Source organism: Natrix helvetica (genome assembly GCF_964273705.1).
Source record: "Natrix helvetica genome assembly, chromosome: 15".
NCBI lineage: Eukaryota > Metazoa > Chordata > Lepidosauria > Squamata > Natricidae > Natrix > Natrix helvetica.
In genome coordinates this window covers 8,780,999-8,795,097 of record NC_138565.1, presented here as the reverse complement: position 1 = coordinate 8,795,097, position 14,099 = coordinate 8,780,999, and the positions used below count along the sequence as shown (strand labels likewise).

Sequence of the window (14,099 nt, the reverse complement as noted above, 5' to 3'; positions counted from 1 at the left end):
CACTCCAGTAAGGAGCGAGGGGCGGAGTCACAAAGCGGGCACCGCCAATGGGATGGTGTAGAAGGCGCCGCATGCAAATATGCACCGGACCTGAAGAGAAAGTTTTCTTCCCAGGTTACGCAATCGGTGAATCATACCGGAGCGACAGGGGAGGAGAGGAGGAGGCCCCGCCCATATTTACGCAATCAGACGAGCGACGGATGTTCCCGGATGCAGGTAGGGCGCCGGACTGCGGGAAGTCGCCGGCTGAGAGGCTCTGCGGACAGGAGAGCACTGGGAGGGAGGCCCATGACAGGCGGGGGCCTGGGCCTCCCCTGCGGGTAAGGGGGCGCAGCTGTGACCCACCTCTTTCTCTCCACTGCAGGAGGACGGAGGAGCACGGCGGGGGAAGGAAGGAAGCGCTGCCTAGGAGTTGGAGGAGAGCGGGCTCCGGAGAACAGCCCTGCCCTGTCCCGACCCAGGTTCCTCGGGAGGCAGCGGGGAAAGGCCGGGAGACTCCGGGGCTGCAGGAGGGATGAGCGTAGAAGTTTCCCCGATGCAAATGACACGATCTGGCAGGAAAAGCGCTTTCTTCCCTACTTCAGCAATCGGACCAGGAGAGCCGCAGGGGGCGGTGCCAGGAGAGGAAGAGGCGGAACTTGGCCGAAAACGGGACGGAGCCCGGTCTGGCCCTCAATTTCGGATACAGAGAAGCGATGGAGAAAGAAATTCTATTAAGGGTAAGCATGCAGCCTGAGGCAGGTAGGGCGCAAGGGAATTCCCGAGAGGTTCCTCCGGAGAAGGGAGACGTGAGCAGGGAGAGGTCAGGCTCCTGAGGGTTGGTCTGATGGGTGAGGTGGACCCTGAGAGGGAAGCCCGTGGGAGGCGGAGGCTTCGGTCTGGGCTTTTCCTGCGAGGAAGGGGACGCAGTCGTGACCGCCTCTCTCTCTCCCCTGCAGGAGGACGGAAAAACCCGGCTGGGAAAGGAAAGAAGCGCTGCCTGACATCAGGAGATCCCTGTGCGGCTTCCCCGGGAGATGGCGGAGAAAGGTCGGGTGGCTCCGGCGGTGCAGGAGGGATGAGCCCAGGGGGCCCCCGGAAAAGGCGGCTGCCTGGAGGGCGATGCGGGGAGCAGGAAACGTGCAGAGACACCGAGACGGTCCTGGAGGGCGTAGGGTCCTTTGGAAGACCCCGGAATCCTCAAAGGATCCAGGAGGAAGAAGAGAAATATCTTCAAAGAGACGTAAAGGTCCACACGGGAGAGAAACCTCATAAATGCATGGAGTGTGAAAAGAGCTTCAGTCAGAGGAGCCACCTTTATAACCATCAAAGGATCCACAGACGAGAAAAACGTCATAAATGCTTGGAGTGTGAAAAGAGCTTCAGTCAGAGGAGCCACCTTTATAACCATCAAAGGATCCACACAGGAGAAAAACCTCATAAATGCATGGAGTGTGAAAAGAGCTTCAGTCAGAGGAGCCACCTTTATAACCATCAAAGGATCCACACAGGAGAAAAACCTCATAAATGCATGGAGTGTGGAAAGAACTTCAGTCAGAGTAGCCACCTTTATAACCATCAAAGGATTCACACAGGAGAGAAACCTCATAAATGCTTGGAGTGTGGAAAGCGCTTCAGTCAGAGGAGCGACCTTTATAACCATCAAAGGATCCATACAGGAGAAAAACCTCATAAATGCTTGGAATGTGGAAAGAGCTTTACTCAGAGGAGCAACCTTAATAGGCACCAAAGGATCCACACACGAGAGAAACCTCATAAATGCATGGAGTGTGAAAAGAGCTTCAGTGAGAGGAGCCACCTTTATAACCATCAAAGGATCCACACAGGAGAAAAACCTCATAAATGCATGGAGTGTGAAAAGAGCTTCAGTCAGAGGAGCCGCCTTTATAACCATCAAAGGATCCACACAGGAGAAAAACCTCATGAATGCCTGGAGTGTGGAAAGAGCTTCAGTGAGAGGAGCCACCTTTATAACCATCAAAGGATCCACACAGGAGAAAAACCTCATAAATGCATGGAGTGTGGAAAGAGCTTCAGTCAGAGGAGCCACCTTTATAACCATCAAAGGATCCACACAGGAGAAAAACCTCATAAATGCATGGAGTGTGAAAAGAGCTTCAGTCAGAGTAGCCACCTTTATAACCATCAAAGGATTCACAAAGGAGAGAAACCTCATAAATGCTTGGAGTGTGGAAAGAGCTTCAGTCAGAGGAGCGACCTTTATACACATCAAAGGATCCACACAGGAGAAAAACCTCATAAATGTTTGGAGTGTGGAAAGAGCTTCAGTCAGAGGAGCAACCTTTATACGCACCAAAGGATCCACACACGAGAAAAACCTCATAAATGCATGGATTGTGAAAAGAGCTTCAGTGAGAGGAGCCACCTTTATAACCATCAAAGGATCCACACAGGAGAAAAACCTCATAAATGCATGGAGTGTGAAAAGAGCTTCAGTCAGAGGAGCCACCTTTATAACCATCAAAGGATCCACACAGGAGAAAAACCTCACAAATGCCTGGAGTGTGGAAAGAGCTTCAGTCAGAGTAGCCACCTTTATAACCATCAAAGGATTCACACAGGAGAGAAACCTCATAAATGCTTGGAGTGTGGAAAGAGCTTCAGTCAGAGGAGCGACCTTTATACACATCAAAGGATCCACACAGGACAAAAACCTCATAAATGCTTGGAGTGTGGAAAGAGCTTCAGTCAGAGGAGCAACCTTTATACGCACCAAAGGATCCACACAGGAGAAAAACCTCATAAATGCTTGGAGTGTGGAAAGAGCTTCAGTCAGAGGGGCAACCTTTATACGCACCAAAGGATCCACACAGGAGAAAAACCTCATAAATGCTTGGAGTGTGGAAAGAGCTTCAGTCTGAAGAGCAACCTTTATACGCACCAAAGTATGCACACAGGAGAAAAACCTCATAAATGCTTGGAGTGTGGAAAGAGCTTCAGTCTGAGGAGCAGCCTTTATAGACATCAAAGGATCCACACAGGAGAAAAACCTCATAAATGCCTGGAGTGTGGAAAGAGCTTCAGTGACAGGCGCAACCTTTATAGACATCAAAGGATCCACAGGGGTTAAAACCCTCATAAATGCTTGCAGTGTGGAACGAGCTTCAGTCTGAGGAGCAACCTTTATATACACCAAAGGATCCACACAGGAGAAATACCTCATAAATGCATGGAGTGTGGAAAGAGCTTCAGTGACAGGCGCAACCTTTATAGACATCAAAGGATCCACAGGGGTTAAAACCCTCATAAATGCTTGCAGTGTGGAACGAGCTTCAGTCAGAGGGGCAACCTTTATATACACCAAAGGATCCACACAGGAGAAAAACCTCATAAATGCATGGAGTGTGGAAAGAGCTTCAATCAGAGTAGCAGTCTTTCTAAACATCAAAGGATCCACACAGGAGAAAAACCTCATAAATGCTTGGAGTGTGGAATGAGCTTCAGTCTGAGGAGCAACCTTTATACACATCAAAGGATCCACACAGGAGAAAAATCTCATAAATGCCTGGAGTGTGGAATGAGCTTAAGTTCGAGGAGCAGCCTTTATGTGCATCAAAGAATCCACATAGGAGAAAAAAGATTTCAATGTAAAGATTGTGGAAAAAGCTACGGTTGGAAAGTAAACCTTGACAGACATCAAAGAATCCACTCACAAAAACCGTAACAAAGTTTGGAGTGTGGAAAGAGCTTCAGTCATAGATGAAAACTTTCCCAGCATGAAATAATCCATTCATGAGAAAAACCACATAAATGCCTGGACTGTGGCAAGGGTTTCCGTTCAAAAGAAAGACTTTGTTCACATCAAACAATCCATTCAGAGAAAAACCATATAAATGTTTTGTGTGTGGAAAGAGCTATATGGAGCGTAGAGGCCTCCATTGACACCAAAGAAATCAGGTGGGAGAAGAATGATAAACATGTCTGAGTGTGAGAAGTCACACCGTGTTTCTCAGAAATAGAATTGAATTGCGTATTTAATAGTGTGAATAATCACGCTAAGAATTTGTCTCGAGTGCACAAGCTCTCAGTGTACCTACAAAGCAACAGAATGATATGACATAATTATAATAATTCCAATATGAGGACTGAGTAAAGAAGATAATAAGGGTAAATAATAGCTGCCAAACCTCAGGCTGAATAATAAAGGATTTTTTCAATTGTACATGCTAAATGTTTCAACTGGCTGAAATTGTTCCTTTTCCCAAGAGACACACGGGACTCATGATCCCATTTCCCATCTGAATGTTCTCCTTTTAATCCAACGCTCCTTTCAATTTTTATGCTTAATATTAATATATTATTAACATATTAATATTATATTTCTGTCCATATCTCTGATATAACTGAGCAGGATGATTTCTTCCAGGGTGGATTACATTTAAATCAGGTTGATTTAAATCATGAAAAAAATCACTATTAAAAAGGCTAACGGGCTGCCATGATGGATCTGAAATGACAGGTGCTCTTTAATATTATATTTATAAGCTGCTTTGGTTTCACTTCCATTTTTACTGCTTGTCCTTCCTCCTCCCACTTGGAGCCTGCTGGTACAAATGTATTTATCTCCAAACAATCATACAGTTTGTCATCATACAGATTGATTTGCAAAACAAGGAATATTCCTGCACTTTGCTTTATGATTTATCTCATGGTTACTGTGAAACTGTGTGAATGTATCAGTGCAGAGCATGTTGTCTCAGCTTGAAGAGCTTGGATTCATGGAATGAATTTTTTACCAAAAATGTAAATATTGCAGAAAATAAAGCTTCACGCTACCTAACTAAGTTCCATTTCCAGCTGAATAAACTAAATTATGAATGTATCGTAAATAGAAAATTAGATTTAGATTTTTACCCCAAACACATTTTATTAAAATAAATTTGATTTTTAAAAATCCGATTTAATTTTAAACAATGTGATTTTTTTTATTTTTAAATCTATTTTTATCCACGCTGATTTTTTTCCAACTCTTACTTTGTACTTTTTCTACTGTATGGAGTATAACATAAACCTGATTTTGTGACCTGAATTCCCTCTTTTCATTAAGGGAAATCCCTTAATGCTTTTATAAGTTGCTATAAATGGTCATCCCATTCGGTGCCTAATTGGAGAAGTGTTCCCTGCCTGAATCGAAGGATAATTTGGCCCTTATTGTGCTAGGTGTGAAAGTGCTTTTCCCTGTCATTGTTTGATATAATATATGTGGGTTTTCCAAATGTCAGAACCATGAAAAACCAACTCCAGAAATCTGAAACTTCAGTCAATTGGATTCCCTCAATGGTCCCCTTGTCTTCCATCAGAAACCCCTACGAGGGACTCTCTAAGGCCAACAAAGCTTGGCGAAATACCAGCCATATTCTCAAAGGGCTCCACCCTTTTAGCCTTAAACACCTGCTGGGAGATCAGACAATGAGAAGTTGGCGTGGATTGATGCCAATCTTTGTTGGTTTCTAATTTCTATGTTTTAATGCGTTGCATAGTTTTTACAACTGCTTTTTGTGGGCTGCACAGAGTTGACTGAAAGATGAGCAGTTATAAGAATGTTTTAAATGAATAAAACTCATTAGGAACCAATTTGTTCTCCCACTAGTTACATACGCTAGTTGTTTCCCAGTTATAAGGATAGTGAAAGTCCCCCATTACTATGCTTTCTGTTCATCAACTAAATCGGCGTCCACCTTCCTTCAAACAGACAGAGGCGCCTGCAGAAGTCCCTGCGGGGCTCCTGTGCTAATTGTACAGTATGTCCAGTCAGAAATTAAGGAGCTTCTTGGATGAGAAGCAAAACACCTTCAAAGCAAAACCAGAAAGTCCCGTTGTGTCTGGGATGACCTGGATGACGGAGAAGCTCCATAGACGTTCAGGATATTCCCAGTCAAGTGGGAATATGCTGCGTTTGGGGAAGCTGGTCCAGACACTCACCAGAGCCCTTTTACAACACATAATGGAAAAAAGAGTCCTGAGATTTCACAGGGTTGACACTTGTTGATGTGGAAGAAAAGTGACTGAATCTGATGTGCTGCTTCGGATACCGCAGAGTCTCTTCCCAGGAGGTAACACAGCGCTTGTGGAGAGGATGCCTCGTGTCCCAGACAATCCTGCGGAAGCTGCTCAAGCATCGTTTCTGGCTGATTAGGAACCAGTTCGATTATTTCTGGGTCTGAAAGTTCTTCAGTGGGATGAGACCATTTATTTTGAATGTGAGAATTCCCACATTTATATCTTCTGAGTTTGCAACCTTTTATATAATGTCAGGGTAAAATAAAAACCAACACTGCCACTTTCTTGCCTAGGACTACCTGTAAAGATCTAGGACTACCTGCGGAGTTTGGGGGCAAGATAACCAACCTTCCTGAACAATAACCGTAAAAGACATCCAGAGACAGTAAGCAGGGTTGAGTCAACAACAAGTCTCTGAGCCCCTCCCCCCTCTTCCCCCAACAACAACCCTGTGAGGTGGGCTGGACCGAAAGAGCGGCTGCCCCATACTTGAACTCAGGGTCTCTTCCTTCTCCCCCCATTCCTTCATCACTGGATCCCACTGGATCCCCTTTATAGGCGGCTATAAGGCCTCCGCCCCAGAAGAGCCCCTGAGCTCCCCCCAGCTCAATAGGGAGGGAAGAGGGGAAGAAGGACCCCAAAGATCAAAGCGAGCCCTCGCCCCCCCGGAACCATAGCAACCATCTAAAGTGCGCAGGCGCAATTTGGCTGGTTGAAGGAAGTCGGACTCCTATTGGTCGCTTTGGGGAGGGCGGTGTTTGGCAGGAGGAGTCCTTGGGGCCGTCCCTCCAAAGGAAAAGGCGGAACTTTTGGAGTAAAAGGGCATGAAGCCTCCACTTCCGGAAAAGAACGGGCAACGAGGGAGCTGCTCTCTCTCCTGAAGGAGGACGGAGGAGCCCGGCGGGGGAAGGAAGGAAGCGCCGGCGAGAGGAGGATGAGGAGGAGAGCGGGCTCCGGGTAGCAGCCCTGCCCGGTCCCACCGCGGCTTCCTGGCCAAGTGTAGGTTTTGTTTGCCTAAAGTCACTTGCATCAACTCTATTATAGGCCTAGGCACAGGAAGGAAGGGAGGGAGGAAGGAAGGGAGGGAGGGAGGGAAGGAAGTGAGGGAGGGAAGGAAGGAAAGGGAGGGAGGGAAGGAAGGAAGGAAGGAAGGGAAGGAAAGGGAGGGAGGGAAGTGAGGGAGGGAAGGAAGGGAAGGAAGGAAAGGAAGGAACGAAGGAAATGGAGGGAGGGAAGGAAGGAAGGGGAGGGAGGGAAGGAAGGAAAGAAAGGAAGGAAGGCAGGAAGGAAGGATGGAAGGAAGGAAAGAAAGGGAGGGAAGGAAGGAAGGAAGCGAAGGGAAGCATACAAGCAAGCAAGCAAGCAAGCACCACGTGAGTGGAGGAGGAGGAAAGCGGGCAGCCCTGAGCAGTCCTGGGAGATGGCAGGGAAAGGCCGGGAGGCTCTGGGGTGCAGGAGGGATGAGACCAGGGGGACCCCAGGAAAGGGCGATGCGGGGAGGAGGAAATGGGCGGAGACCCCGGGACGGTCCTGGGGGGTGGCGGGTCCTTCGGAAGAGCCCGGAATCCCCAAAGGATCCACTCAGGAGAAAAGGAATATCAATGCAGGGAATGTGAAAACTCCTTCAAAAGAAATTGCCACCTTCAAAGGCATCTCGGGATCCACGCAGGACAGAAACCATTGAAATGCCTGGAGTGTGGAAAGAGCTTCACTGAGGCTTCAGGCCTCCATCATCATCCCAAAATCCATACTGGAGAGAAGCCCTATAAATGCCCCGAATGTGGCAACAGCTTCAGTACGAGAAGAGACCTGCAGAGACATGAAAGGATTCACACAGGAGAAAAACCACATAAAAACCACATTTTCCAAGTGTGGAAAGCGCTTCAATCGGATGGGGATTAGCCCAAGTTATCATTGTTTCTTTTACGTTTTCCTCTTTAAACAATATATTTAATTATATCATTAATTTAATACTTTATATTTACATATCCTTTTAATTTAAAACAAATGGCGGTTCAGTGTATTGTAAAAAACATCTAGGGAGGAAGCATCCACAAGTGTGTGATCCTGTTGTTTCACATTTTAGGCTTCATCATGAAATGATATATTAGCTTTTACCATGGCAGTCTGCACCTGTTTTTTAAGTTTAAGAATGCATGTTTTCCCCTTCCTGACTAAGGCTCTTTATTTTAAGATGTGAGATGTTGCTTTTTCAGCTACTACACCACAGAGTATTCTGAGTGTCTAAATACACCTGCAACTTTCAAGTGAGACACAAACCCAGCTGGGAAAGACTAAGACATCAATTTGTCACATGTGGACTTTTATCTGGAATCAATGTTTTCTGCTGTTCAAACATCAGAAGCAAACAGTGCATTTAATTATTTGTTTTCAATTTTTATTAGTTTATCATAGCATAAAATATAAAACAAAGAAAAATACAAGTTTAGGGTAAAATAGTGGAGGAAGAGAGGAAAGAGTCCGGTAGAGGGGAAAGCATTAATTTCCTCGACTCCTTTAATGCAGTAGAATAAATAGCATTCAACTTTTTATTTTTATATAATACATAGTTTCTGTAGCATCAAATCAAATTGACAAAACCCAAAATCAAAGTTTTTCCCCCACCTTAAGCCCAAAGTCCAAAAGTGGTTTCCAAGTAGAAACAAAATTATGTCCTTAAATCAGTCCGTTTAGCCCCCTCTGCTAACTCCATCAACTTTTGCAGCCATTATGGCCAGTTCCACAGCAAACTGGGGGCGCCTGAGAGGGGAGAAAGTGTGGGGAGCTTGGTGGGGGAAGTGGGGCAGAGAAAGGGCAGGACAAACGACCCCCATTCCCCCCCCTCCCCTCCAACACGGACCAGCATGGGGCGGAAAGGCCGCCCTGGAAGAGCTGCGGAGGGTGGATGGAGGGGATGGGAAGAGCCAGCAGCGCAGGGGCGGAGCGAAAGCGGGGGGGGGGGTGAGCACAGGCGACGAAGGAACCACTCCAGTAAGGAGCGAGGGGCGGAGTCACAAAGCGGGAACCGCCAATGGGATGGTGTAGAAGGCGCCGCACGCAAATATGCACCGGACCCTAAGAGAAAGTTTTCTTCCAAGGTTACGCAATCAGTGAATCATGAGGGAGCGACTGGGGAGGAGGAGGAGGCCCCACCCACATTTACGCACTCAGAGGAGCGACGGAAGAAGGTCTGGGGTTAGGCGACGGAAGTTCCCGGATGCAGGTAGGGCGCTGGACTGCGGGGAGTCGCCGGCTGAGAGGCTGTGCGGACAGGAGAGCCCTGGGAGGGAGGCCCGTGACAGGCGGGCGCTGGGGCCTCCCCTGCGGGTAAAGCGGCGCAGCCGTGACCCACCTCTTTCTCTCCGCTGCAGGAGGACGGAGGAGCCCGGCGGGGGAAGGAAGGAAGCGCCGCCAAGGAGTTGGAGGAGAGCGGGCTCCGGAGAACAGCCCTTCCCGGTCCCGACGCAGCTTCCCCAGGAGGCGGCGGGGAATGGCCGGGAGGCTCCGGGGCTGCAGGAGGGATGAGCGTAGAAGTTTCCCCGATGCAAATGACACGATCTGACTGGAAAAGCGCTTTCTTCCCTACTTCTGCAACCGGACCAAGAGAGCTGCAGGGGGCGGTGCCAGGAGAGGAAGAGGCGGAGCGTGGCCAAAAACGGGACGGAGGCCGGTCTGGTCCTCAATTTCGGATACAGAGAAGCGATGGAGAAAGAAAATCTATTAAGGGTAAGCATGCGGCCTGAGGCAGGTAGGGCGCAAGGGAGTTGCTGAGAGGTTCATCTGGAGAAGGGAGATGTGAGCAGGGAGAGGTCGGGCTCCTGAGGCCTGGTCTGACGGGTGAGGGGGACCCTGGGAGGGAAGCCCATGGGAGGTGGAGGCTTCGGCCTGGGCTTTTCCTGCGAGGAAGGGGGCGCAGTCGTGACCGCCTCTCTCTCTCCCCTGCAGGAGGACGGAAAAGCCCGGCTGGGAAAGGAAAGAAGCACTGCCTGACATCAGGAGATCCCTGTGCGGCTTTCCCGGGAGACGGCGGAGAAAGGTCGGGTGGCTCCGGCGGTGCAGGAGGGATGAGCCCAGGAGGACCCCGGAAAAGACGGCTGACTGGAGGGCGATGCAGGGAGCAGGAAACGTGCAGAGACACCGAGACGGTCCTGGAGGGCGGAGGGTCCTTTGGAAGACGCCGGAATCCCCACAGGATCCAGGAGGAAGAAGAGAAATATCTTCAAAGACACCTAAAGGTCCACACGGGAGAGAATCCTCATAAATGTCTGGAGTGTGGAAAGAGCTTCAGCCAGAGGGGCAACCTTTATACACATCAAAGGATCCACACAGGAGAAAAACCTCATAAATGCATGGAGTGTGGAAAGAGTTTCAGTCAGAGCAGCAGCCTTTATACACATCAAAGAATCCACACAGGAGAAAAACTTCATAAATGCATGGAGTGTGGAAAGAGTTTCAGTCAGAGGAGCCACCTTTATAACCATCAAAGGATCCACACAGGAGAAAAACCTCATAAATGCATGGAGTGTGAAAAGAGCTTCAGTCAGAGGAGCCACCTTTATAACCATCAAAGGATCCACACAGGAGAAAAACCTCATAAATGCATGGAGTGTGAAAAGAGCTTCAGTCAGAGTAGCCACCTTTATAACCATCAAAGGATTCACACAGGAGAGAAACCTCATAAATGTCAGGAGTGTGGAAAGAGCTTCAGTCAGAGGAACCACCTTCATCAACACCAAAGGATCCACACAGGAGAAAAACCTCACAAATGCCTGGAGTGTGGAAAGAGCTTCAGTGAGCAGAGCAACCTTTATAAACATCAAAGGATCCACACAGGAGAAAAACCTCATAAATGCCTGGAATGTGGAAAGAGCTTCAGTGAGCGGAGCAACCTTTATAAACATCAAAGGATCCACACAGGAGAAAAACCTCATAAATGCCTGGAATGTGGAAAGAGCTTCAGTGAGCGGAGCAGCCTTTATAATCATCAAAGGATCCACACAGGGGAAAAACCTCATAAATGCCTGGAGTGTGGAAAGAGCTTCAGTGAGCGGAGCAGTCTTTATAAACATCAAAGGATCCACACAGGAGAAAAACCTCATAAATGCCTGAAGTGTGGAAAGAGCTTCAGTCAGAGGGGCAACCTTTATACACATCAAAGGAGCCACACAGGAGAGAAACCTCATAAATGCCTGGAGTGTGGAAAGAGCTTCAGTCAGAGGACCAGCCTTTATAAACATCACAGGATCCACACAGGAGAGAAACCTCATAAATGCCTGGAGTGTGGAAAGAGCTTCAGTCAGAGGGGCAACCTTTATACACATCAAAGGAGCCACACAGGAGAAAAACCTCATAAATGCCTGGAGTGTGGAAAGAGCTTCAGTCAGAGGGGCAACCTTTATAAGCATCAAAAGAGCCACACAGGAGAAAAACCTCATAAATGCCTGGAGTGTGGAAAGAGCTTCAGTCAGAGGGGCAACCTTTATACACATCAAAGGATTCATTCGGGAGAAAAAACACATAAATGCCTGGAATGTGGAAAGAGGTTCAGTTGGAGGAGCACCCTGTGTAGACATCAAAGGATCCACTGGGGAGAGAAAGGGACGAAATGCCTGGATGGCAGAGGGTCCTTTGGAAGACATGGGAATCCCCAAAGGATCCAGGAGGGAGGAAAGAAATTTCAATGCCTCAAATGTGGAAAGAGCTTCAAAAGAAATAATGTTCTTAAAATGCATCTGAGTATCCACTCAGGAGAGAAACCCCATAAATGCCTGGAGTGTGGAAAGAGCTTCAGTCACAGGAACAACCTTTATAGACATCAAAGGATCCACACAGGAGAAAAATCTCATAAATGCCTGGAGTGTGGAAAGAGCTTCAGTCAGAGGAGCAGCCTTTATAGACATCAAAGGATCCACTGGAGAGAGACACCGAATATATGCCTGGAGGACCTAGGATCCTTGGGAAGATCCTGGGTTTCCCAAAAGGATTCAGGAGGTAGAAAATAAATATCAGTGCCCAGAATATGAAAAATCTTTCAAAACTAATGGACATCTTCAAAGGCATCTAACAATCCACACAGGAGAAACACCTTCAATCAGAGGGGAAATCTTTACATGCATCAAAGGATCCACACAGGAGAAACACCTCATAAATGGCTGGAGTGTGGAAAGAGCTTTAATCGGAGGGGAAATCTTTACATGCATCAAAGGATCCACACAGGAGAAAAACCTCATAAGTGCCTGGAGTGTGGAAAGAGCTTCAGTTGGAGGAGCAGACTTTTTAGACATCAAAGGATCCACTGGAGAGAGAAAGCGAATTAATAGCTGGAGGGCGGAAGGTCCTTTGGAATCTCCAGGAAACCCCCGAAGGCTCCACAAGAGAGGAAGGAAGCACAAATGCCCAGAATGTGAAAAATCCTTAAAAAACAACAACAGATATCTTGAAAGGCATCTAAGTATCCACACAGGAGAAAGGAAATAGCAGTGCTCGGAATGTGCAAAATCCTTCAAAAGGAAAGACCATCTTGAAAGATATCAAAGGATCCTTTCGGGAGAAAAACGTTATAAGGAATGTGGAAAGAGATTCAGTCATAGCAGCAGCCTTTATACACATGAAATAATCCATTCAGGGGGGAAACCATATGAATACCTGGAATGTGGAAAGAGTTTTAGATACAAGAGAAGCCTTAATAGGCATCAAAGAATCCATTCATTAGAGGAAAACCGCATAAATGCCTTGAGCGTGGAAAGACCTTTACTGAGTGTAGTAGCCTCCATCAACACCAAAGAACTCATGTGGGTAAAATATGATAAACATGCCTGAGCGTGAGAAGCCCTTCAATCACACTGTATCTGAGGAATTGAATTGAATTGTATATTTAATTTGGCCAAGTGTGAATAGACACAATAGGAATTCACCTCGGGTGCACAAGCTCTCGGTGTACAAAAAAGCAACAGAATAGTAATATTCATGATACTGTTAATAATTCCAAGAGGAGGATTTTTTTATCTTTACTCCAAATGAGTAAAGAAGATATTAAGAAGGGTAAATAATAACTGCCAATTAAGGGACTTTCTCAAGCTGAATAATAAAGGATTTTTTCAATTGTGCCTGGTACACGATTCAACCGACTGAAATTGTACCTTTTCACAACAGACTTACGTGACTCTTGATGACATTTCCCATGTGAATGTTCTTTTAATGCAAGGCTCATTTCAGTGGTTTTGATTAATATTATGGGATGTTACTGTACATGTCTCTTATGTAACTGTAAGTGCACAGGATGATTTCTTGCATGCAATCAACTCTTGTTTTCTACTTTTTCTACTTTATGGAGTATAAAATTTTGTGTCCTGGATTCCTCCTTTTCATTGAGGGAAATCACTTTGCTACAATACTCTAATAAATTGTATTTAAATGATCATTTCGTTTGGTGCCTAATTGGATTAAGTGTGCCGTGGCTGAAACTAGAGCTAATTTGGCCTTCATTGTTATGGGTGTGAAAGTGCTTCTCCCTGCCATTGTTTGATACAATTATATGGGTTTTCCAAAGATTGATACTATGCAAGTGCGTAGCTGCACTGGTGAGGGGGTCCTTGCCACCTGCAAGGACCGGGGGGAGGCTTGCTTCTCCGGGGACCCTCGCGAGGGTGCGTGCCATCAGCACGGGGGCACCTGGCTCAAGAACTACTCGACACCATGAAGTCCTCGAGGTGGGGTGCACACAGATTGCTCCGTCCGACCCCTTTTATTAGGAAGCTTACAGATACACAAAGGAATAGCATTCTATTGGTCAGAGTCAAGCATAAGCATAGATAACTACTATCACGTATACAGAAACATACTACACACAGCTTCTTCATGGTCATATGATTTACAGGAAATCTTGTAAATGTTCAGGAATAGAAACTTATAGAAAAACGAAACTTATCTTGTACTTGGGCCTAGCTTCAATCCAGGCCAGTGATCGCTACATTTCCTCTGTTTTTATTTTCTTAAAGCAATTCAAAACCAGGGGCTTTCGATGCCTCCAGAGTGCAGGTCTGAGGTAGCAGGCTGAGACCCTTCGGTTCCAACCTACC

General features: G+C 46.8%; 3 protein-coding genes and 1 long non-coding RNA gene across 4 annotated transcripts in view; 3 read left to right on the top strand and 1 right to left on the bottom strand.

Moving 5' to 3' along the window:
* Positions 1–14,099, top strand: part of LOC309399629 (uncharacterized protein) — a 234,878-nt gene that overhangs the window by 25,803 nt on the left and 194,976 nt on the right. The gene's annotated exons all lie outside the window — the stretch shown is intronic.
* LOC309399345 (uncharacterized protein) lies at positions 253–1,719 on the top strand (the record flags this gene model as incomplete). Its single annotated transcript, XM_081967081.1, has 3 exons — positions 253–719; positions 939–1,538; positions 1,694–1,719. The coding sequence occupies exons 1-3, from the start codon at positions 515–517 to the stop codon at positions 1,717–1,719; spliced, it is 831 nt and encodes a 276-aa protein (XP_081823207.1). The 5' UTR covers positions 253–514.
* Positions 2,357–13,435, bottom strand: LOC309399651. The gene is made up of 3 exons (XR_014176546.1): positions 12,770–13,435; positions 3,227–3,291; positions 2,357–3,142 (listed from the first exon to the last, which is right to left on the bottom strand). It is a non-coding gene; the product is annotated as an uncharacterized lncRNA (long non-coding RNA).
* Positions 9,061–12,637, top strand: LOC309399344 (uncharacterized protein; the record flags this gene model as incomplete). The annotated part of the gene is made up of 4 exons (XM_081967080.1): positions 9,061–9,244; positions 9,393–9,747; positions 9,967–10,560; positions 12,531–12,637. The coding sequence occupies exons 1-4, from the start codon at positions 9,239–9,241 to the stop codon at positions 12,635–12,637; spliced, it is 1,062 nt and encodes a 353-aa protein (XP_081823206.1). The 5' UTR covers positions 9,061–9,238.